This window comes from Abramis brama (genome assembly GCF_963993115.1).
Source record: "Abramis brama genome assembly, chromosome: 2".
NCBI classification, from domain to species: domain Eukaryota; kingdom Metazoa; phylum Chordata; class Actinopteri; order Cypriniformes; family Leuciscidae; genus Abramis; species Abramis brama.
In genome coordinates, this window is record NC_139964.1 from 18,051,764 (window position 1) to 18,074,184 (window position 22,421).

The window sequence follows — 22,421 nt, forward strand, 5'->3', positions numbered from 1 at the left end:
TCAACAATGGTGACAATAATAAAGCATGTTGCAGTGGCTGACACCAATCACAACTCATTAATGGCTCCCATCATGCATTGCGGTATGAATAAATTATGATCTGAATTGCCTATGTAATTTACTTTTCGTAATTGAATATTCTGCTCGTCACCATTGTTGAGATGCATGAATTTTGATGTCTGTGTGTGCCTAAAAGAAGGATTTTTTATTTTTTTTAAACAACTTTTAAGAAATCCTTTATATTAAATCTAAAATTCTGGATATTTATGCAGAATCACAGTTATCCTGTGGTCATCAACATAAATTGAAGTCAGAAATAAGCAAATAAGGAGTTCAGTAATCAGGCTCAAATGCGTACCCTCCATTCTCTGTCTGAGTCCAGTGAAGAACCTGCTAAAGCTGTGAGTTATAAAGTACACATAAAAGGGTCAAGAGCCCAACTAAAGCAAACACCCATCACAATAATGGTAACTTACAATTTGTGATTTTCTCCTTCAGTGATTCTGCTTGTTAACATCAGGTGTCTTCAATAATGTTCAATCATCACTAAATTAATCACTTAATTATCTCATTAACTTCAACACTCTTGAGTGTTCATATACACTCCCAGGAGTGTTAATTTAACACTGGAGTTTTTGCTGTGTACAAAGAGCCGTAGTTAACTGACAAGCTGAGCCATATCGCATTAATTATCGCTGGCATACGTCTGCGATATTAATGCGATATGGCTAAGCTTGTCAGTTAACTACGGCTCTTTGTAGTAAATGCCGCTCCATCTGAAAGCAGGTGATGGCGATTTACTACTAATCAAGGAACCGGCTTTACTGACGAGATGCGCATAACAATATCATGCGATATATCGCCCAGCCCTATATGTAAATGTATTTCTCTCTGAAATTTATTTGATTTCTAAGCATATGCCTAAAACTGAATACCAAAAATTCTGAGATATACATATAATATTAAGCTATATATATAGAACAAAGTAACCAAATCATCAAATACACAAGAAACAGACTTTACATCAGTCCAGACCACAATGACTGTCACTCTCTCACAAAGGGTCAAAGAGAACGAATGAGTCTTAATGTGGGTGATGAACATGTTTATATTGGTTGTGGTCTGAACAGAGGGGTAAATTATTCCATAACTATACAATAATCCATTTTCTAGTCTAGATTGATATCTGAACACAGGCTTCTGTCACTCATTCAACACTGCTGTAGATCACTGATGAATCTTCCACAATCTGAACAGTTGATCGCCTAAAAATCAAAACAAACAGGAGCACAACAATATTATAGGTGATATAACATGTGCTGGTTAAGCTGGTGCTGGTTAAGTTAGTACTGGTTAAGTTAGTGATTAAGCTGGTGCTGGTTAAGTTAGTACTGGTTAAGTTGGTGCTGGTTAAGTTGGTGCTGGTTAAGCTGGTGCTGGTTAAGTTAGTACTGGTTAAGTTAGTGATTAAGCTGGTACTGGTAAAGTTGGTACTGGTTAAATTGGTATTGGTTAAGCTGGTTAAGTTGGTGCAAGTTAAGTTAGTGATGGTTAAGTTGTTTTTCTCACCTCACTGCAGCATCAGGCTGATGAACTCTATCGTCATATTGACATTCATTCTCCTCTACTCTCTTCGTCTCTGTCTTTCTGTGATGTTGGACAGTTGCGTACTGGATCTCCTCAGTATCTCTGGATTCAGAAGTTTTTCCTCTGAATCTTCTGGATTTCACACTGGCATACAGAGCATCATTGGCTGAATCCGGTTCAGAAAGAGGCTTGTTGATTGCAGGAGAAGAAAAGGACAGAATGAGTATCAGAAGTGAAATAATCAAACTGATTGTAAATATACTAATGATTATCACATTATTAGAAAATAAATCTATATTAAAACTGTAACTATATCAGAAATTTTAACGAAACCATGTAAAAAATAAGTGATTTTTTTTTTTTTATGTCAAAAGTGATTTATTTCTTCATGTGTCACACCACCTGAGGGCGCTGTACATACAGTTTGAGAATCACTGGTCTAAAAAGAAAGAAATATTAGTTTATGAATGTTTTTTTACTGGATATTATTGATAAAGACTAACAATTTATACAGACTAACAATTGATAATGTTAGTTTCCCCTACAGTTACAGTCTGAAACACAGATAATGGCTGATCGATTCATTCTCTGCTTTTGTGAAGTCATGTGTCATGAGCTGGGTTTGTGTCACGGGGTGACGAAAGCCGGAACTACAGGCCGCAGCAGAGACACAGCGAGGGAGGGACTGGAGGCAGCGAGACTGGATTCATCCTGAGATAAGTGCCTGATGGATGCTTGGAAGTGACACAGCAGTGAGAACCCTGTTTGTATCAGTGCACGGAGAGTTCATCCGTCGAGGCTGTCGTCTGGGTCACACTCTGCCTTAATGATCTGAAGTTTGGGCATGCTGTGCTGAGTTTCAAATATCACGTGTGAATTGAGTGTGTTGTAGTGTAAACACGAGTGTGGGACGTCGCAGAGTGTACGGGTGACCAGCCTATAATCCCTCGACGAAAGCATGAAGAGCCTGCTGAGTCCAGTGAAGAGACTGCTGAAGCTTAAAGAACCTGCTAAAGCTGTGAGTGATACGTACCCTCCATTCTCCGTCTGAGTCCAGTGAAGAGCCTGCTAAAGCTGTGAGTGATACGTATCCTCCACTCTCTGTCTGAGTCCAGTGAAGAACCTGCTAAAGCTGTGAGTTATACGTACCCTCCATTCTCTGTCTGAGTCCAGTGAAGAGCCTGCTAAAGCTGTGAGTTATACGTACCCACCATTCTCTGAGTCCAGTGAAGAGCCTGCTAAAGCTGTGAGTGATACGTATCCTCCATTCTCTCTCTGAGTCCAGTGAAGAGCCTGCTAAAGCTGTGAGTGATACGTACCCTCCACTCTCTGTCTGAGTCCAGTGAAGAACCTGCTAAAGCTGTGAGTGATACGTACCCTCCATTCTCTCTCTGAGCCCAGTGAAGAGCCTGCTAAAGCTGTGAGTGATACGTACCCTCCACTCTCTGTCTGAGTCCAGTGAAGAACCTGCTAAAGCTGTGAGTGATACGTACCCTCCATTCTCTGTCTGAGTCCAGTGAAGAACCTGCTAAAGCTGTGAGTTATACGTACCCTCCATTCTGTTTGAGTCCAGCGAGAGCCTGCTAAAGCTGTGAGTTATACGTACCCTCCATTCTCTGTCTGAGTCCAGTGAAGAGCCTGCTAAAGCTGTGAGTGATATGTACCCTCCATTCTCTGTCTGAGTCCAGTGAAGAACCTGCTAAAGCTGTGAGTTATACGTACCCTCCATTCTCCGTCTGAGTCCAGTGAAGAACCTGCTAAAGCTGTGAGTTATACGTACCCGCCATTCTCCGTCTGAGTCCAGTGAAGAGCCTGCTGAAGCTGTGAGTTATACGTACCCTCCATTATCCGTCTGAGTCCAGTGAAGAACCTGCTAAAGCTGTGAGTTATACGTACCCTCCATTCTCTGTCTGAGTCCAGTGAAGAACCTGCTAAAGCTGTGAGTTATACGTACCCTCCATTCTCTGTCTGAGTCCAGTGAAGAGCCTGCTAAAGCTGTGAGTTATACGTACCCTCCATTCTCTGTCTGAGTCCAGTGAAGAACCTGCTAAAGCTGTGAGTTATACGTACCCTCCATTCTCTGTCTGAGGCTAGTGAAGAGCCTGCTAAAGCTGTGAGTTATACGTACCCTCCATTCTCTGTCTGAGTCCAGTGAAGAACCTGCTAAAGCTGTGAGTTATACGTACCCTCCATGCTCTGTCTGAGTCCAGTGAAGAACCTGCTAAAGCTGTGAGTTATACGTACCCTCCATTCTCTGTCTGAGTCCAGTGAAGAACCTGCTAAAGCTGTGAGTTATACGTACCCGCCATTCTCCGTCTGAGTCCAGTGAAGAGCCTGCTGAAGCTGTGAGTTATACGTACCCTCCATTCTCTGTCTGAGTCCAGTGAAGAGCCTGCTAAAGCTGTGAGTGATACGTATCCTCCACTCTCTGTCTGAGTCCAGTGAAGAACCTGCTAAAGCTGTGAGTTATACGTACCCTCCATTCTCTGTCTGAGTCCAGTGAAGAGCCTGCTGAAGCTGTGAGTTATACGTACCCTCCATTCTCTGTCTGAGTCCAGTGAAGAGCCTGCTAAAGCTGTGAGTTATACGTACCCTTCATTCTCTGTCTGAGTCCAGTGAAGAACCTGCTAAAGCTGTGAGTTATACGTACCCTCCATTCTCTGTCTGAGGCTAGTGAAGAGCCTGCTAAAGCTGTGAGTTATACGTACCCTCCATTCTCTGTCTGAGTCCAGTGAAGAACCTGCTAAAGCTGTGAGTTATACGTACCCGCCATTCTCCGTCTGAGTCCAGTGAAGAGCCTGCTGAAGCTGTGAGTTATACGTACCCTCCATTCTCTGTCTGAGTCCAGTGAAGAGCCTGCTAAAGCTGTGAGTGATACGTATCCTCCACTCTCTGTCTGAGTCCAGTGAAGAACCTGCTAAAGCTGTGAGTTATACGTACCCTCCATTCTCTGTCTGAGTCCAGTGAAGAACCTGCTAAAGCTGTGAGTGATACGTACCCTCCATTCTCCGTCTGAGTCCAGTGAAGAGCCTGCTAAAGCTGTGAGTGATACGTATCCTCCACTCTCTGTCTGAGTCCAGTGAAGAGCCTGCTAAAGCTGTGAGTGATACGTACCCTCCACTCTCTGTCTGAGTCCAGTGAAGAACCTGCTAAAGCTGTGAGTGATACGTACCCTCCATTCTCTCTCTGAGTCCAGTGAAGAGCCTGCTAAAGCTGTGAGTTATATGTACCCTCCACTCTCTGTCTGAGTCCAGTGAAGAACCTGCTAAAGCTGTGAGTGATACGTACCCTCCATTCTCTGTCTGAGTCCAGTGAAGAGCCTGCTAAAGCTGTGAGTTATACGTACCCTCCATTCTCTGTCTGAGTCCAGTGAAGAGCCTGCTAAAGCTGTGAGTGATACGTACCCTCCATTCTCTGTCTGAGGCTAGTGAAGAACCTGCTAAAGCTGTGAGTGATACGTACCCTCCATTCTCTGTTTGAGTCCAGTGAAGAGCCTGCTGGAGCTGTGAAGTATATGCACCTCCATTCCCTGCCTGAGTCCAACGAGAGCCTGCTAAAGCTTCCACCATTTTTAAAGGCATTCACTTTAAATAAATAAACGTGTTAAACCTTCGAATTCTTGGTGTCCGCCTCTTCTTGGGTACGGGGTAGCTTCTCAAGGTGGTGTGGTAGCTCGGGGGTGTCGGCTGGCAGGCAGCGCCTCCACACCTCCGGCTCGGGCGTGACATTTGCTCTCTCTCTCTCTCTCTCTCTCTCTCTCTCTCTCTCTCTCTCTCTATTTTCCCACCTGTTCATCATTGCAATTAGCATTTGCGCTGCTTCTCTGTGACACCTGTTCTCACTTTAGTGTCATTACTTTCTCGTTTGTTCCCCTTGTTCTTTGTCGGATTATTACGTGTGTACGTGAGTCATGCCTGTGTTTTATCTCCATGAAGATTTAGCTTGCGTTATCTTGTCTAGTCTAGAGGAGTTGTGCTCGTCTTGTGTTTTCTCTGCCCTGTCACCCTGCTGGCCTTCTACAGTCTTCTCTCTGCAGCTTTGTGGCCACTACAAGGTCTGTGTTACTGCCCTATGCATAGGCGTAATTTGTGGGTGGGACGGGTGGGACATGTCCCCACCACTTTTTGCTAAGGTCGACATTGTCCCCACCACTTTGAAACATTTCGCGGCACGAACCAATACAAATAAATAAAACATCTCCAGTTAACTAGCAGAGCATTCATTTAGTTCGTTTTTTAAATAAGAGGCGATCTAGCGCCATGGTTGCCAGGGTACACTGTTAGACTTTTCTGTAATTTCTACAGTTATTTACTTTAAATCCCCCAGTATTATACTGCTATTTCTCTTTACAGTAAATAACTGTGATACCCATTGCATCATGGGACTTTTCTGTGACGTCTAACACCACATACAGAGACTTACTGTTTTTTTTTTTTAATTAGCTGTATACTACTGTATTTGACGTAACGGTCTCTCTGGCTGGCACTATTCCATCGTGCTTTTTATTTCCTAATTGTTGCCTTACACCGCGTGTCTACAACGCTATAACAGTCAGAGGCTGTCTATATTGGACACATTGAAGCGACCGGACCGGACCATTAATGCAAAATGTAAACCTGTTTGTCCCTTGCCACTGTTGCCAGAAATAGCGCGAGCGCTTGGACTCGGAGTAACGTACGTCAGAAATATAACAGCGTATCACTATACACTTTCTGGGATTTGTCGTGTCGCGCCGGAGCATCCAGTGTAAAATCAATCAATCCAGTGTAAAGTCTTTTGCTGGACCGCACCGTTCGTGTCTGGCCCGGGGAAGAGACGGAATTCACTTCACCGAGAGAGAGAGACCAGCAAGCAAGGTAAAAAAAACATTCTGTGTGTGTTGACAGGATAACCTGTTATACTCGTCAACATGGCGGTATAACAAACTTTACCACGGTAAACTGTGCTAACGTTTCATTTTACAGACTTTGTTGTCGAGTTAAAATACGCCAACGAGCAACGCCTAACGTTAGTTTACATTAACAATAAATTAACTAATGTGAAATTCTGTTTTGGTTGTAGATAATGTTGGCCTACTGATGAGAAAATAACATTGCATGTTAGCTAAGTTTTATTTGGCTAGCTGCCACCTTTCTAGTTTTAACATTAGTTTGCAAACTATAACATATTATAGTTTTTTTTTTTTAATGGAATTTAATATTTACTTCCATTTTTGTATGTGTTTAAAGGCAACTGCAACAAAGTGCCAATTCGCGCCAGTGACTTCTAGCAAGATTCCGGAGATAAGTTAACGTTAGGCCATTTGTGATATATTTTGACACAAGTTTGCTGAAATGATTAGCAATATGTGATGTGCTTTGGAGCCACTGGTGCAGATAGCATACAATATCTTATAAAATCTCTATAAAATTGGCTAACTTTATATCAAGTAAGTGACCTTTGTATCATGTCTAACTTTATATTTATTACACAGCAAATGAACCAATCAGAAGATGGACCATTTTCTTTGTTCAGTCTCACCAGATTAAATGTATTCAGGTAAGCACTGCAGTAAAACTCTCACTAATTCATTCATACCAAATCTAGCATTCTAAACAACTTAGGTTTATATTTTTGCATTATTTTGATATTTTATTAGGCAGAAGACTCTCTACCATTGCAGTCCCACCTGAACAGGAAGGTCCTAATATCAGCACACAGGTGGGTTAACTACTGTAGGAAGGAGAACGATCATCACACAGTGATTTCTTGCATGTGTCTTAATGTATATTTGTCTCAGACAGGGACCCCTTCACTGCAGATGAGCTGAAATGGGCTAAAATCATCGATGTCAGTCTTTCTCTCTATGGATCTCAGCATTTTTGGACAGAATTTAGGATTTGTAAGTATTAAAATTTAATCTGGAATAATTTAATTTAGTTCAGTTGAAATGTTTGAATATGCTATTGACAAAAGCTGTTTACAAATATATATTCTTAAATTATTGTAAAAATAATAATAAAAATGTAAATAAGGAGGTTAAATATATTTTGACGCTAATATTTTCTCTCTCTCTCTCTCTCTCTCTCTCTCATATATAGGATCTCCTCTGAAGCACTGAGTACATTTGTGTTTGTGGACACGCACACAGACCAGGGAACATTCTGATGTTGTCAGTCAAGTTCTGAACAGGAACCAATATCTTTGGAGACATTCATTTATTCACAAAGGTGGACAAAAACATTGTGTTGACTTTTTAAAGATTATTTTGATGATGATTTTTACTCGTAGAAGTAGACTGAGGGGTAGACAGTCAGACATTGATAATAATAAGAAATGTTTCTTGAGCATCAAAGAGACTTCTTTCAAAAACATTAAGAGACTTAAATACTTCTTTTGGCCACCAGTGTACATGAATCCAACAAATTTTTGTAAATAAGTGAAATTATTTTGAAGGTAGGGTTATGTGTCATGTATTGTGAAAAGAACTGTGTTTTGTCCTGTGTTGGACATTTCCTTTTTGACTGCTTAAAAATGTATTTATATTCTGCAGTTTTATGAATGTAATGGTTGATATTTCATTATAATACTTGTATAAGCTAAACAACCAATGACTCTACATTCATTTTGTCAAATGCTAACGTTTTGTTTATGATTTTATGTATGATTTTAACAATGTGTGCAGTGAAGGACAGCACATAATGTGTTAATTTAACACAGTTACACATCTTTGTGCTAACCTTTCTGACATGTTTACTTTGTTAAAATCATTAACACAAAAAACGTTGTCCCTAAACTCACCCATTAATGTGTAAACAAATTTTTCTAGTTTGTATGTTAGTAGTATTTATGTAGGATAAAAACAAAAATTAATTATATATCAAAATTATGAAATCTAATTTATATTTAGTACAAATAAAAAAATAATTACAGTAGTGTACTGATTAGCTTCATTTTTACAGTAATGCACTGTATTACACAATTAAAGTACTGTACTGTAAAACTGAAATACGGTAATGTACTGTAAATCGTAATTACAGTAACTTACTGGCAACAGTGTTGCCAGTAAGTTACTGTAAAAAACCCTTGAAAAGTCTAACAGTGTAATGGTTTTCCTGCACAATTGGGCTATTTTAAAAAAGGAGTTGCGTGAAAAATTACAGAGTCGTGGGTTGCGTTTTTTTGGGTTACATTTATAATGTATTGCGGCCGCAAAAAATAAATAAATAAAATAAAAATAAAATTGTAGACAAAGATAAAATGAAAAGGGAACCTTTTATTAGTGGGTGTTGATCCCGGGAATGAATACTTGGCAACAACTGCTGCTGCTCGCGAGACGCGAGTAAGCGCTTCACATGTGCTTTTGACTCAACATCACAAATCAAGCATCATCACGTCACTCACATGAGAGCGTTGTAGAAGCGTCGTTTCGGTTGTCCGTGGATGAACAAGCAGCATTCTAAAATGTCAGGTAAATGGAGAAAGTATGGAAAGAAGTATTGCAAAGAATGGGAGACAGAGAAAGGATTAAAGGAGTGGATTCAAAGTCTTCCAAATGATGATAGAAAAGCGTTCTGCAAATATTGCAAATGTGAAGTAAGAGCTCACCACGGTGATCTGGTAGCTCATGCTGCGACTGAAAAACATCAAAAAAAGGAACATCTCCTTTCTCAAATGCCAGAACATTATTTGACACAGGCAGTTCCTTTCTAAGAAATAATGTACCTGTGAAAGAGGCAGAGCTGAAGCTGGCTGCCCACGTTGCTTGTCACTCAAGCACTTCAACTGTTGACCACTTAGAAAGTGTTGTGGAAGAAATTTCAAAAAAAGGCATTAGTTTACATCAAACGAAATGCACAGCACTAATTAATTCAGTGATAGGACCAGTAGTACATGAAGACCTTCTGGAGGATGTAGGAAGTGGACCATACTCTCTTATTGTTGGTGAGAGCACTGATGTCACGACCAAAAAACAACTGTGTATAGTCATCAGATATTACAGCAAAAAGCTCTCACGAATCATTAGCACTTTTGCAGGAATGATCAATATAGTAGCTGGTGAATCACTGACCATAGCAAATGCTTTATTCAAATTCCTGGATGATAACAAATTGTCCATACTGAATTGCATCAGTCTTGCAACTGATGGCTGTAACACAATGTGAGGGCAACATAATTCAGTGCTACAGAAATTCCGTGACCGCAATCCTCATTGTCTACATAAAGTGTGTGTGCCATTCTCTTCAGCTCTGTGTTTAACAGTTTAACAGTGTGTTAATCAAAAGCCGTCAGTGTCCTCCCCAGAAATGTTGAGTACATGGTTTCTCAGACCTACAGTTGGTTTTCAAATGCCACCCAGCGTCTCCAAAAATATTCTGAACTGTACAAAACCATAAATGTAGGTGAAAGCCCGCTGAAAATTCTGCAACTGTCTGACACTAGGTGGCTCGCTATTAGTATGCATCAACCGGATCCTTTCACAGTATGTGGAGCTTAAGTTGCATTTTCAGTTGACAAAAGACAGTGAGAGGAGCTATGCTGCGGAACTGCTGTACCAAATGTATAGCGACGATATTAACCTGATATACCTGAAATTCCTCCAACCAATTGTGTCAGAGTTAAACAGACTTAATAAAATCTTTCAACTTGACAAACCTGATCCTGCAAAACTTCTAACGGAACTTCTAACATTTTACCGGTCCCTGCTTGAGCGCATAGGTTTGCCTAAGACATTCCAGAGCTGGCAAGACATCATGGAGTTTAACCTTTCTGATGAGAATCTTTTGCTGTAGACTTTGGGGTGCAGTTCCGTCTTGCTTTGTTTGAAGCCAATAGAATAAGTGACCTAGCTGAACAGGACATGAAATGCAGGTGCAGGGACTACATGCTAGAGTTATCTAAGGAAATTAGGAAGATACTTCCAGATAACATTAAACAGTTAGAGGCTCTCAAATTCCTGTCACCGAGTCATGCTCTGTCGTCAAGTAAGCCAAGGATTGATGATCTTCCCTTTTTCCACCTCTATAAGGGAGATGTAGGAAAAGCAGAGCAACAGTGGAGAGTAATCCACACTCTGGAATGGAACAATGCAGAAGATGGCAAAACAGAGGACTTCTGGATAGAAGTTTCTGCATACACAGATACTGCAGGTAAAATAAATTTTGAGGATCTTGGTAATTTTGCATTGAGTCTTCTTGCTCTACCATTCAGCAATGCAGCAGTTGAGCGTTCATTTTCCCAAATGTCACTGATAAAGAACAAGCTACGAAACAGGCTAGAGCAGAATTATTTGCTAAATATAATGAGGATTCGAGCTTACATGCAAAGAAGAAACATATGCTGCCATGAATTTAAACCATCACCACGGATGCTTTCTCTCTTTACTAGTGAAATCTATTCAGCACCACTTGAGAAGGGTGGGGAAGAGAGCACAAATGTCTAAAATAAAACAGCCCTGATATTGTATATAGTTCTGTTCAAAGCTGTAATCAAAATGAGGCTGCACAGTTAGACCATCTAAGAAGAAAATGTTGTGAAAAGTTCTGAAAAAAGAGAAGACAAACAACAACAAAAACAAAGGACAAGTGTTCAAGATCACCCAGTAAGCATATTGGTAATAATATTGATGAAAGCCAGTGTATGTTAATTTAGTTTAACAGTGTGTTCATTTTAATATTGGTGCTTGTGTGTAAACAGAACAACCACAGATCTGGAGAGAAAAGCATCAGAGAGAAGTGCTGAGAAGAGGAAAAAGTAAGTAAAAGTTAGTACTTCTGACTAGGGTCAGAAAATATCAGAGAGGACATGTTCTTATTTTACCTTTATTGTATGAGATTGTGTATAAAAAAAACACAGTGTGTGATATTAAGAATTTGGATAAGACAAAAGGCCAAAACTTTAAACTTAAACTTATACATATATAAATTTATTTTAAGGCCCTTTGTGGGAATCCAGTCGTTGTCTAATCTGATTGGACACTGGAAAATTGGGCTAGTTTTCATTCCTTTTGGGCAGGTTTTGAGTTGTCATTGGGCTGGAAATATTTCTGGGACCTGGCAACCCTGTCTAGCGCTGAAATGTTGTTTTGTAATGTTGTGTTCGTTGCCGCTGCGATCAGTGGCGCGGATACTGTGTTCTCTTGTGGCTCGCGCACAGTCTTCACTCGGATACGTGCTTCAATCCATTGTGGAGACTCTTTATTTGTTCCGGTGAAATTACAAAACATAATGCACACAAACGTGTCCCTGCCTGATATACAACCACTGATAAACATAATCGGTTTTGATGAGAAAAAAAAAATGGATTAGGAGTGCGGATTTGGAACCCAGAACCTCTGACACGCTTGGCAGAAGTTCTGCCACTGGACCATTTAAATACACGCTTAAATTAGTCGGACCTATGTATATATTTACGTGAAAATTCTCATCACTAACAACATATATTAGACCTCATTAAACGACAAATTAAACCCAATGTACTATTTAAATCGATTGCTGGACATCGTAATGTTATTGTTCATACATCTGATTTATGATTTAGCATTGTGTTAGCAACGCTTTTTTATTAAACATTTGTATTACATTAGTAAGCTACAGGACATCGACTTTCAAAAAATGACCTGCGCGAAAGAGAAAAAAAAAAAATCCCCAGCACATTTCAAACCAAACTGGCCCTTGGCCCTACGTGAATTACCAGCTCTGCAAACAATCACCAAGAGTCTTCTGTTTCTGCTGACCTACTGTACACTGACTGTGAGTTTATTCCAGTTCTGTGTCGTTGCACGACAGACTGCCTATGTTAATTCTTCATTAAAGACTATTGCAAGAACTTGCCTTTGTACGTGGATCCTCTGTTTCTTCTGACATCATGTTTAGATTTACATCTTTCACTGTGAGATCTTCAGATTTAACACTCCTTCGTCTCTTTCTGTTATAATCACAGACATTAACAGCATATGGATAAATGTATCAATTTAAATGAAAATATGAATGCTGTTTTTGAAGATTACTAATAAAACACAAATGAATAATTTCCTTTTACATTAGACCAAAAGTGAACTTGTACAATCACTGCAGTTTTTTTTCATTGAGCTCACATTATAAACAGGATGATGATGAAGATGATGATGATGGATAATCCTCCAGATGCCGCTGTGATCACAATCACATTCCCACCAGCAACATGATGAACTGAAAGAGGAAGATCATCATGATTAACTCTCCAAACTGATGAATGATGTGAAGATACAGGAGTGTGTTAATAAAAGCTTCACCTGTGACAGTTACAGCGTCTGATCTCTGAGATCCATGTTGATTGTGAGCCTGACAGTAGAAGCGTCCACTCTGTAGTGCACTGAAACTCTGTCCAGATCCAACAGCTGAGGTTTCTTTCTCCTTAAACCAGCTGAAGTTCAGAGCAGGAGGGTTTGAGTCACTGATGCAGTTCAGAGTCACTGAATCTCCCTCCACTATTACAGCAGATCCACTCATCAACACTGAGACGTTCCTGGGAGGGTCTAAAGACAAAAATTAAAATTCATAACAAATACTAGAAAATAATTAATTTGAAGGTTTTTTTTAACAATATGTAGGTGATCATTAACTCACACATGACGTTTAAAGTCACATTATCAGAGTATTTCTCCCCATGCTCATTGATGGACTTGCACTTGTATTCTCCACTGTCATCAGAGCTGATCTTTGAGATTCTGTAGATTCTTTCAGATCCTAAAATCGTTCCTCCTTTAAACCAGCTGAAGTTCAGAGCAGGAGGGTTTGAGTCACTGATGCAGTTCAGAGTCACTGAATCTCCCTCCACTATTACACCAGATGGACTGATGGACACTGAGATGTTCTTTGGAGGATCTAATACAGGACAAAAATGTAATCTTTAAATCATATCATTTAAACACAATCTCTGTTTTTTTTAAAGAACAAATGAATATGCACTCACACATGACATTGATCTGAACAGCAGGAGAGATGTGAGTGTGTCCGTCTACAGCACAGCTATATCTGCCTGAATCCTCTCTTCTGACTGACTGCAGCAGGAGTTCATTGTTTCTGTCTCTTCTCTCAGTTAATGGCTGTGAGTTTCTGTACCAGATGAATGTTGCTCTGTCAGTCAGAGCGCAGCTGCTTTTACATCTCAGAGTGACTGAATCTCCCTCTGTCACTCTCTCAGGAGACTCCACCTGAAGATCTGAACACAACACACACATTATATCTAGTGCTGCTGTCATACACTGATTATTATTCAACATAATGCACAGAAGAAGAGATAAACCTCACCAAAGTCACCTGTGACAGTAAGAGTCACTCCTGGAGCACCAATCCATTTGTCTTTATCAGTGATGAATCTGAAATAGTACATGTGTTCATCCTTCAGTGTCACATGACTCAGTCTGACGGTGCAGTTCTGCTGTTTATCTCCCAGATACTGAAGCCTCTGACTGTATTCAGGGTCATTAGACAGATCTGGAGGATCTACATCCTTTACAGGGCCTTTTGTCCAGAACACTTTCTTGATCTGATGTCCAGTAGGGTATGTATAAGTGCATCTCATTATCACTGTTGAGTCCTTTAGTGCACAGATGTGTGAAGGACTGTAACTCACACCCCAATCATCACTAGAAACCCCTGAAACACAGAATTCATCAAACTGTAAATGTTGTTTTATAAATTACAACAGACCATGAAAACAGCCTTAATGCGCTGATTCTTAATTCCTGTGCGTGTCTGAATAAAAATAAATAAAAAATTGGACGATCAGGGCTGTGTTTCCCAAAAGCATCGTAATCCTAAATTGATCGTTAAAACGATCGTACGACTGATCTTAATATTACGGTCTGTTTCCCAAAAGCATCGTTGCTTAAGTAGCACTTGAAAATCTTCGTAGAACTACGAGTGCTCTAGAGTAATCGTACATCCTCAAGTGCATCGTAAGAAGACAGATTTATGAGGACACCTGCAGGACAACCGGCAGATTACACCTTTAACTTTATTCAAATGCAATGTGATTATAATATAAGGTTTTGATTGTACTTTATTGTACACTTTATTACTCTTTTTTGTTGTTGGTTAAATTAATGTATAAATTAAATAATTAAAAAGGTCAGAAAACAAAACAAATAAATATAAATAATTTAATCAAAATTAAATGAATGAACAAAAAATAAATAAAATAAATCCTTTAAATCTGTTAAAAATTACATCTTTGTTTCGCTCTATCTCCTCTAAAAGGACATTAATTTCATCTTTTTGAAAGGTATCTTTTCTTTTCTTGTTTTTTGTTTTTTTTAGCCATTTTGTCAGTGCCTCGGCCTGTAGGTGCTTTATATAGACTTGTCTTGATTGCTAATCCACAACAGATGACAATTATTAGGTTAAACGTTCAGAATACGATTCCATATAAGGTTATGTTTCAGCACTTCACGAATGGACAGCGACTCTTAAGTAGCACGTAGAGCACGTTCTCGCGCGTTCATGTTAAGTGCATTTTTGGGAAACGCTCGTGGAATTGCTGCGAGCGTTCGTAACCTTGCACGTAGAAAGAGCTCTTAAGAGCTAAGATACATCATTATCGGGTAACCCGGCCCTGATCTGAATCATGGCAATATTAACAATGACAAATTTGAGATTATTAACAACCCACTTTTAATCAGGGATGAGATTTGTGACTCACTTCACTAAATGATAATGAAAATTATATCATCTTTGTTTTTGGCTTCATTACCAACAAATAATGTGTTTACACTTTACAAAAAACACAAACTAACATGAAAACGTCAGGAGTCAAGAGCCCAACTAATGCAAACACTGATCACCACTATTTCTCATATTCGTCAGTTATTTTGCTTTATTTTCTAGATTCAATACAGGCTCGTTCTTACGTACTAGAGCACATACTCTTGAAAATATCTTGACAAACTAAAAGACGTAAATGACATTTGTATGTATTCTAAATAAAAAATACAGATCGTACTGAATAAAAATATGAATATGAAAGAAAAAAAAAATCATTTACCAAAATTGTTTTACCAAAAAATAACGCTTTAGGAAAGTTCTCAGTAGGTTATTTTTTTGCAACTAAAGAGAACCATCCCAGAATGTTCCTGCAGGTTAGTTTTAGATTTTATTTTTATAATCATGTTATGCTGAAATGTGTCATTTTCCATAAACTAAGTATATGTTGCAGATACAGTTTATTAAAACCTGGATTAGATCAGTCAAAATGCATTTAAGCCAAGGTTAAGAGTAGTCATGACTGACTAACATTAATATATCGACCTCTTGGATAACCAAAACAACCTTTACAAATACATGTTTTGGGAACATTCCCAATTGTAGACTTAGTCTGGCCCAAAAATAAAAATTGTAAGCCCGATTTTGGGCGCAATTTGTAACCCCCAACAATCTGGGGGGCGTGGCCCAATTCAAGGCTTCTTGCAACTGACTCAAATGTGCAAATACTCAATTGTGTGCTGCCATTACGATTATTTTACTGCTACTGATTGTAACCCAGTGTAATAATTTTTACAAATAAGTTTTTTTTTTATATACATATTTATTTTATGTGCATTTTATAAATGTATATGGTTGTGAATAAGTTCTATGTTAATTAAGTTGAAATTTATTATTTTTATTATTTTTGTATTTTGATATTTCTATTGTTTATTCCAATCGAATTCACTTGTCCATGTTGGGTGTCCAATCAATGCTCTAGATTAAGGTCAAAACGAGAACAGAAACTTATACTACAGAGACGGGTAAGAATTATTTCTCCACAAAATATTTCTGATTGTGTTTATTCCAGCCTCCATTTACTAATACAGCGAATGGACTATTTATAGAGACTGAACAGTGTCTATCTTGCTCGGATGGATTGTGTGTTTAGTTGGCGAGTCGTCAGCGTAAGGATTCGTGGCAGTTTCAGATGAGGATGAGTCCAGATGACTTGAGTTAATGCGAGTGCTCGGAATTCCTGTGGCCTTATAAGGAAATCGCTGCAATCGTGGGGTTGATGGACATTTAACGTTGTGAGGTGAAACCAAGCGGCAACATTCTAATCTGAAAAATGAAGCCTACCCGGAAGTGCGAAAAACTGCAATACATCGAAAATCCACTAGAGGAAGGTCCCAAAAGGGAGCAAATGTCCATAGACCCCATGTTAAAATGTCCGTTTTCACAGCATAAATTCATGTTTTTACAGGTTGGTCCCATGGACCTTTATTGTATTTTTCGATAGGTTCCGAGTGCCTGACAACTGTGAGGGGGGTACATTTTTTTCTAACTCGTTAGTTTAGATCGTATTTAGATATAAAATGTATGAGGGCGTGGTTAACTTTGATTGACAGCTGATAAGGCAGCGCCAAGGAGAATGACAACATAAGAAGCGCCATTTTTTAACACAGTTGAAATATAATACTACTGTTTTTGAATCATGAAATGTAGTTTTAAGAGTTTTTCAGGCGAGAATGTAGTGGTTTAAAGCTCAAATCTGTGGTTTATTTATAAAGATTTATGAAAAGATCCAGCGATGACCGGGCGCTCTGGGGGTTCATGTACCCCGCCTGGAACAGCCTTTCCTCGGCTAGTCGTTCTGACGTTTGCCGCTGACTCTGGCGTCTCTGTAGTGGTTAAACATGAGATATAATTTGTCTTGTGTATATCTAACAGGTCATTTTTGGTCTCGTGAATCTATAATTTGTTCCCTGGCCAATCGTTTTGGCTGAGGGGAAGTTCATAACTTTATAAGCTATTTAACTTTACCGTTGTATGGTTAGACTTGAGCGCTGACTTTGTATGTTTGACTGAATTGTTTGCTTTATTTGTATATCTTCTTGTACCTTTTACTTATACTTTTATAATAGCTAATATTGATAAAACTGAAATTTAACAAAAAGAGACTGGGTTGAGTTTTGTCATTTTAAATTTTAATACAACGAAGATGATCTGTAATGTTGTTTACTGCAACATCTGTTGTTTAGTACAAATGCACATATTGCCTGGACCATATTAAAATGTTTAATATTTTTATATTATATTTAAAATGAAATATAGGTTTCCTCAATGAAATGAGGTTTGTGTTTTATATTTCGTTTTTTTATAAATAGGCAAACGTTATATGCAGTGAATATAATCAATACGCGAACATTTGTGTGGCTATAATGTTTAAGATTTCTTTAAATGAAAAGGAAAAGAGTTAGTATGGTGTTTTATAACATATTTCGTTGCCTAAAATATACAGAGATAACCGGAGTAGCAGAGCGAGCTGAGTGATGCGCGCTGCGTCCTTTACCCATATATGGATTGGCCAGAAGGTGGGCGGGATTAGGATTTCCCAAGATGGCGCCGCCCATACCCCCCATAAACGGCTTCAAAACCGTTCTTCAGAAAGTCTATGGGTGACGTCACAGACACTTTGTCCATATTTTTTACAGTCTATGGGTGAAACACGCTCTTCTGATTGGGGATATTAAGGTCTTTTTTTGTTTGTTGCTCAGTGTTGAGTGAAGCGGTCTTTTGTTTGTTTGTTGACCACAACGTACCCCAGCATCAAACAGGCCTGCAACGTGACAATGAAAGACTTACCCATTGAATAAGGTTAAGTGTGAGCTCATATTGCCGGCTTAGTATTTGGTTAAAGAGTATTTTGAATTTGAGTGAGAGTTTGGGGACTCAAGTTTAAAGTATACCTAAAAAGAGGGGAACAAATAACTTTTTACAAAAAAAGTGCATATGAAATGTGTATTTGATTAATTTTTTTGATTCATCTGTGTGAATTGGTGAAATTCCTATTGCTTATTTACATAATTGTTATTTTATTTTACATTTTGAACAAATCCTAAAACTTGATCCTTTTACATTTTTCCAGTAAATTGTTATTTAACTTGCAGTATAATTGAGTGTTTTCAATGTATTATTATTTGAGGTAAAAAAAAAAAGGGATATAAATATACATTGAGATTTATTTATTTTTGGTAAAACAATTACTTTATTAACAGAAGGTAAATTCTAAAATCCTAATTAATAATTGTTTATGTGATTCTTATTTTAAAGTTTAAGGGACCCAATGAGCTAAGTAACAAACACAGTTACACAGAATAAGTTGAAGTGAATAAATAGGCACACTTAGCTCACAATATTTGATAAAACAAAGTTTATTCATACGAACTCAGAGCGCTTCATTATTTAACCATGTAAGAAAGGGTTAAAAGCGCTACACGATCACGGTGGGAAACATGTTTGATATTTACGACTCCTGTACGGGCTGCCAATGAGAGCAAGTGAGCTTCACCAACCGGATGTTACGTGCTTCTATGGCGAAGACTTGGCAGCCACAAACATGCCATGAAAGTGGAGTATTGAGAAAGAAGATCACCCATATCCTTTTTTTCTCCCTTTTTTTTCTTCCCGTAAAACAAAACTCACATCAGGAGTACCAGCTGATGCATTGATCGTCCTCCATTTGTATTTCTTCTCAAGTCATGTTTGATCACACGAGTCTCCATGAGATGAGATCTCGTCTCACGGTGAAAATGTTACTACAGTCGAAAGGTGTGTGGTCTCGCAGTCTAAACAAAGCTTCTAGTATGTGCATTCGGAGGATTACAATGCTAAAATGTCTGTGTCTGTGGTCTCCCACAGTTTTAAAATCAGTTAAGATTGTGTCCCAGGCCTTACACATATATTAGATGACCCAACACCTGTGAAGAGATGACGCCAACTCCTGCAAGGACTTCAGATGACGCCAACTCTGAATCAACACACACAACGGCCAAATTCCCCATTTTGTAATCATTGCTTTAACATACTCATTGTTTTTGCATAAATTAATGCATGGGTCTGTTAACTGCATGAGTTGTATTATCTTAGAACTGTACATTTCTTAAAAATGTAACATTGCTTTGACATAGTCGGCTCTGTTAACAGATTACTCTGAGCTGTAATGTAGACACATGCATTTTCTGTAAAGCTGCCTTGAAACAAAGTGTATTATGAAAAGCGCTTTACAAATAAATGTGAATTGAAATGAATAAAAACTCGGGAAACATAACATACATTATGGGCCCTATCTTGCACCCAGCGCAATTGACTTTGTACACCGACGCATGTTTCATTCCTATTTTGCACCCGCACAAAGCGCGCTTTTCCCTCCACAGAAGCACGTCGCTAAACTAGGGAATGAGTGGCGCGTTGCGTGTTGTTCATTATGCTATTTTAAGGGCGCATGCTTGACCATAATGTATAGCGTGCACAACACGCATACACTTTGATTCTCTAATCTACACAGAAGCAGCAGTTTTCATTTTTGCAAATCATATTATTACAAACGATAGATAGATAGATAGATAGATAGATAGATAGACAGACAGACAATTTATTATAAAAGCATACATCTAGCTTACACATTTACCTACATTATTATGCCTGTTTAACCGAAGCTAATTTGGGTGTGTTTCTCCATCCCCAGTGTCACTTCTCTCTCTTTTACGGCCGTGACGAGAGTGTTGCTCTCCTCGGCTGTGAACCGCTCCTGGCGCGCGTCTGGCAAATCCGCCGTTATAATAGCAATACGCCAAGGAAAAAGCGTGTCTGCTCTTAAAGGGAATGCGAGATGATGCTCTGATTGGTTTATTTCACGTTACGCCCAAACCACACCTATGAATAATGAAGCTACTTCAGACCAACCTCTTTTAGATTTGCGCCTGGCGCAAGAGTCATTTATCCCGCCGGGAAAATAGCAACAGCGCCGAGACCCGCCCACAAAGTTACTTGCGCTTTGACACTTGCGTTTCAGATCGTTAAAATAGGGCCCTATGAGGTTTCTTTCTACTTGAAAACAGCGTCTTGTTATACCGTAAATATTTTAAGCTAATCTTCTCAGGATCTTTTGACTGAGAGATAAAAATAAATTGATCTCAGTGTGAATTACTTCATCAGCTTTGATGGAGGATGATGCAGAAATAAACTCACAGAGTTCGTGTGAAACCATAGCAAAGGAAGTCATGCTGCACTATCAAATAATCAAAGACATTATAATCACTGATGATTTAAAAACTGATATTAACATGTGAGTTTTATGGCTTTTAGTTCATGTCTATCAGCTCTGAGATCTTCTGCTAATAAAATCCTTTGACACATAAACCTCAACAATATCTCCACATTGTCTTCTGAGAAAACGAGCCAAAAATAATCATGATCTGGCGATACACAGATGCTTGTCCAATCAAATGCTCTGATGAGTGAGAAAGTCCCTCCCCTGAACCACCTGACACTGACTAGCAAGTAGCAAATTAGCAACTCATGTTCAAGACTGTGACGCATCCAAAAACTACTGGCAGAGGTGTCAAAAGTATTCACATTCATTACTCAGGTAGAAGTATAGATACTAGGGTTTAAAAAGACTTCTGTAGAAGTTGAAGTATCAACTCAAGCTTTTTACTCAAGTAAAAGTATAAAAGTACTGGTTTCAAAACTACTTAAAGTATAAAAGTAAAAGTAATGTAAGGAAAAAAATGCCATTAAGGACAAAAGCTTAGGCCGCGGCGCCACAGGGGCCTATATAGTGCACTACCCCAGCTCCTCAAAAAAACACATTTTTCTAAAGGCCATATTTGACTATAATTATATTAAAATGTTGATGTTGAAAAATTTGGGATGATGCACTAGGCTACCTGTTTCAGCCATATATATGTCCATAGAAAATTAATTTTCTAAATAAATAAGCTAAATAAGCGGAGGAATCAGGAAATTAATAGGATAATGTATTAAGGTTTTTAGTCTATATTGACCTTAACAATACGTAAATTAATTAATTCTGTAATGTTACAAATAACTAATAAAGACATGGTGGCAGTTTAACAGAGACTTAACTTTACTCCGCTCATAGTGCAATGCAATAGTGCAATACTGTCTTGTTCCTTGCTTTTTGAAGAAGCCAAACACATGTCTGCATCTTTCATTTAAGGGATATAGTTCACCCAAAAATGAAAATCATTTACTCACCCTCAAACTTTTTCAATCCTGTATGAATTTATTTCTTCTGATGAACACAAAAGAATATATTTTGAAGAATGTCGATAACCAGACAGTGGATGGACCCCATTGACTAACATAGTAGGAAAAAAAAAATACTATGGAAGTCAATTATAGCTACCATCAACTGTCTGGTTATCGACATTCTTCAAAATATCTTCTTTTGTGTTCAGCAGAAGAAAGAAACTGGTTTGAAACAACTCGAGAGTGAGTAAATGATGACAGAATTTTCATTTTTAACTAAGTGAACTAATCATTTAACAGAAATTAACTGTTGGCATATGTTTCACATCAATACTATCTAGTTTGTCCTGTTGGACACGACACACGGCAATACTGTCAAGTGTCACTTGTGACCATTGCTCTGAGCCATGTTTTCAGTGTCCTAAGAGCACTGCAACTTCTTTCAGTCCAGCTGATGAGACTGGGATGATTTGATCAACAGGCCTCTCATTTCAACAAGACCAGCCTTCAACAGACCAAGCAATGTTATTTTTTCATGTTTTATGGGGACTTTCCATAGACATAATGATTTTTATACTGTACAAACAAACTGTGTATTCTACCCCCCTATAGACTAACCTTACCTATCACAGAAAACTGTCTGCATTTGTACAATTTCAAAAAACAAAAGTCTGATTTATAAGCTGTTTTCTGAAGAAAAAAAAAAATAAAAATTCCCCAAAAGGACAAGGATTCCGGATATTGACATCTTTGTGGGGATATTTTGACCCTATAATGTAGTTGCACACACACACACACACACACACACACTCTCTCTCTCTCTCTCTCTCTCTCTCTCTCTCTCTCTCACAC

General features: G+C 38.6%; 2 protein-coding genes across 2 annotated transcripts in view; both read right to left on the reverse strand.

Moving 5' to 3' along the window:
- Positions 1–14,199, reverse strand: part of LOC311069545 (B-cell receptor CD22-like) — a gene marked incomplete at its 3' end in the record, with an annotated part of 34,245 nt that extends 20,046 nt beyond the window's left edge. The window contains exons 1-2 of the mRNA XM_084092771.1: positions 13,866–14,199; positions 13,519–13,767 (exon numbers count right to left, since the gene is read on the reverse strand). Coding sequence (XP_083948897.1) covers positions 13,519–13,767; positions 13,866–14,130 — 514 coding nt within the window. The 5' untranslated portion in view covers positions 14,131–14,199. The remainder of the gene's footprint in view (positions 1–13,518; positions 13,768–13,865) is intronic.
- On the reverse strand, positions 10,547–13,233 carry LOC311069556 (uncharacterized protein; the record flags this gene model as incomplete). Its single annotated transcript, XM_084092793.1, has 5 exons — positions 13,173–13,233; positions 12,839–13,081; positions 12,662–12,755; positions 12,399–12,492; positions 10,547–10,639 (listed from the first exon to the last, which is right to left on the reverse strand). Exons 1-5 carry the CDS (start codon positions 13,174–13,176, stop codon positions 10,547–10,549), a joined length of 528 nt encoding a protein of 175 aa, XP_083948919.1. The 5' UTR covers positions 13,177–13,233.
- Positions 14,200–22,421: the final 8,222 nt, after the last annotated feature.